Here is a 2,491-nt window from a genome sequence, read left to right as displayed (position 1 = left end):
GGCAACACCTCTGGTCTCAGCTGTGCCACCAGGCCCCGGGGACACCGAGCCTGGCGCTGTCCCCACTGCTCCGGGCAGGGGAACAGCTCGTCTGCCCCACGGGGATTGCCCACATCCATCCATGGCGTGTCACAGCTCAGCCCCCCCCTGCCCGCCAGCGCCTTTGTGTCAGGGCATGGGGGGTGTCCCCCGGGGTGTCCCCGGGGCTGCCACTGCCTGTCCCCCGCAGACATCATGGCTGACAAGGAGGGGGTGACGCTGTCGCTGGAGGAGGAGGAGGAGGATGCCGACGTGGCCCTGGCGTACAAGACGCCGGAGAAGAAGAGCCTGCGGGAGATCCAGGAGCTGGACCCAGGGGATGAGAGCCTGCGGAAGTACAAGCAGGCGCTGCTGGGTGCCATCCCTGCCGCCGTGGGTAAGGCTGGGGGCTGCTCCTGGGGCTGTGCACCCTGGCACTCCGGGCCCCCAACACCCCGGAACCCCAACAACCCGGCACCCCGGCTGGGTGATGCAGCTTCGGTGGCTGCAGGGAGCTCGGGAATGCCCAGCACCCGCGCGGCATCCCCAGCAGGGAGGACACATCCCGGCTGGCATCGCCCGTGGGCGCTGCCTGTGCCCCCCACCCGCGCAGAGACCCCGGCATCCCCTGCCGACAGGGTACCGGTGCCCGGGGACCCCGGTTGCCTTGGTTACGGGATCACCGCCGCAGTTTCCATAGGAACGGCTACAGGGAACCGGGAAATTCATGGCGATGACGGAGAGGAACGAGCAGCGGGGGGGCCGGGGTAGCACGGCTGCCGGTGCCCAGACGGTGCCCCCTGCTCCCCATGGCACCCACGGCAGCCCCCCAGCCTGGTGCTGGCCTGGTCTGGGGGTACTCCATGGGCCCACCACCCCGGTGGGCACCCGTGGGTGCATGGGGGGGCTGCAGGCTGGGGGGGAGGTCCGTGCAAACCAGTGGGGTGTGTGAGGGGTGCACGATGGTGTGTGTGCGAGCTGGGGGGTGTGCAGGCTGGTGGGGGGCAGGTTGGGCTGGTGGGATAACTCAGACCAGTCCCCACTCCAAGGGATGCCTTTGCTGCACATGCTGCATCCTCCTCCTTTCCCTCCTTTCCCTCTGTCTCTTCCTGAGACAGGGAATGGTGCACCCAGGGACATACCCGTGTCTGGGTCCTTTAAACATGATTTTACCCCAACAGCACTGATGCCAGTGTTGGGGTGACCTGAGATGCCCTGTTCTCCTGTGCCCTGCCTGGCTGCCCAGCTCTCCTGGTTCTAACACCCCACCAGGGACACTGCAGCCCTTCCTGCTGTTACAGGGGCATGAGCAGCCCCTCAGCTCACTGGGGTGGAGGTTTCAGTGGGCTGGGCATGGTGGGTAAGGCCTGGGCCCCGCTGTTTGTCCCTAGATGCCAGCGTGCCCAACGTGCAGGTGACAAGGCTGACCCTGATGTGTGAGCAGGCGCCAGGGCCCATCACCATGGACCTGACAGGTGAGCTGCGGGGACACCTGTGAGAGGAGGAGGAGGAGGAGGAGGAGGAAGGGGTATCAGGCTCATGGACCATCTCCCCACACAGGAGACCTGGAGGGGCTGCAGGGCAGGGCCTTTGTGCTGAAGGAAGGGGTGGACTACAGGGTGAAGGTGTCCTTCAAGGTGAGCCAGGGGTGTGGTGCCCTGTGCCCGCTGGCTGGGCATAGCCCTGCTGCCCTCACACCCCAGGGTCCCTGCCCCAAGAGGTCCCCTGTGCCATGGGTCCCTGCCCTCACACTCCGGGGTCCCTGCCTGATGAGGTCCTTCATGAGGTCCGTGATCCCCATGGGTCCCTTTTCCCACATGTCCCTGCCCCAAAGGATCCTGGTTATCCAGGGCCCCTGCCTTCCTACCCTGGATTCCCTACCCCAAGGAGTCCCTGCTCCCCATGGGTCCCTTCTCCCACATGTTCCTGCCCCACAGGGTCCCTCCTGCTGCTCATGGGTCCCTGCCTGCCACAGGGTCCCTGCCATTTGGGGTCCCTGCTGCCTTGGGGTGTCTGCTTCCCACCCCTTACCCACAGAGTCTGTGCCCCTCTGAGGGTCTCTACCCACCCTGATGTTCCTGCCCTCCTGGGTCCCTGCCACCCTGGGAATCCTTGCTGTCCCCAGCGTGACTGCCACCTGTGGGTCCTTGCCCCTCTTGAGGGTTCCTGCCAGCCCAGAGTCCCTGCTCCTCCCAGAAGTCCCACCGATTTGGGTCCCTGGAGGTCCCTGCCCCTCCTGAGGGGAGATCCCTGCCCCCTCCAAGTCCCTGCCCCTCTTGGGGGTACCTGCCCCCCCCCGATGCTCCTCAGTGCCCAGTCCTGACAAGGAGCTGGATCCTGGAAGTGGTGAATGTCAGGATGGATGCCCAGGAGTGGTGAGGGCCCCATGTTCTGGGGCAGCACCCGTGGCACCCCTGCTCTCTGCCCGCAGGTGAACAGGGAGATCGTCTGCGGGCTGCGGTGCCTGCACCTC

At 66.2% G+C, this 2,491-nt stretch overlaps 1 protein-coding gene across 1 annotated transcript; it reads left to right on the top strand.

The window, feature by feature from the left end:
* ARHGDIG (Rho GDP dissociation inhibitor gamma) lies at positions 1–2,491 on the top strand (the record flags this gene model as incomplete). Its single annotated transcript, XM_029957859.1, has 4 exons — positions 1–415; positions 1,410–1,493; positions 1,579–1,655; positions 2,450–2,491. Coding segments are annotated over exons 1-4 (384 nt in total), but the record flags the coding sequence as incomplete, so codon positions are not given.

This window comes from Manacus vitellinus, unplaced genomic scaffold (assembly GCF_001715985.3).
Source record: "Manacus vitellinus isolate BGI_N305 unplaced genomic scaffold, ASM171598v3 scaffold_12_pilon, whole genome shotgun sequence".
NCBI classification, from domain to species: domain Eukaryota; kingdom Metazoa; phylum Chordata; class Aves; order Passeriformes; family Pipridae; genus Manacus; species Manacus vitellinus.
The sequence above is the reverse complement of the archived record's forward strand: the minus strand, read 5'-3'. Positions and strand labels throughout refer to the sequence as shown.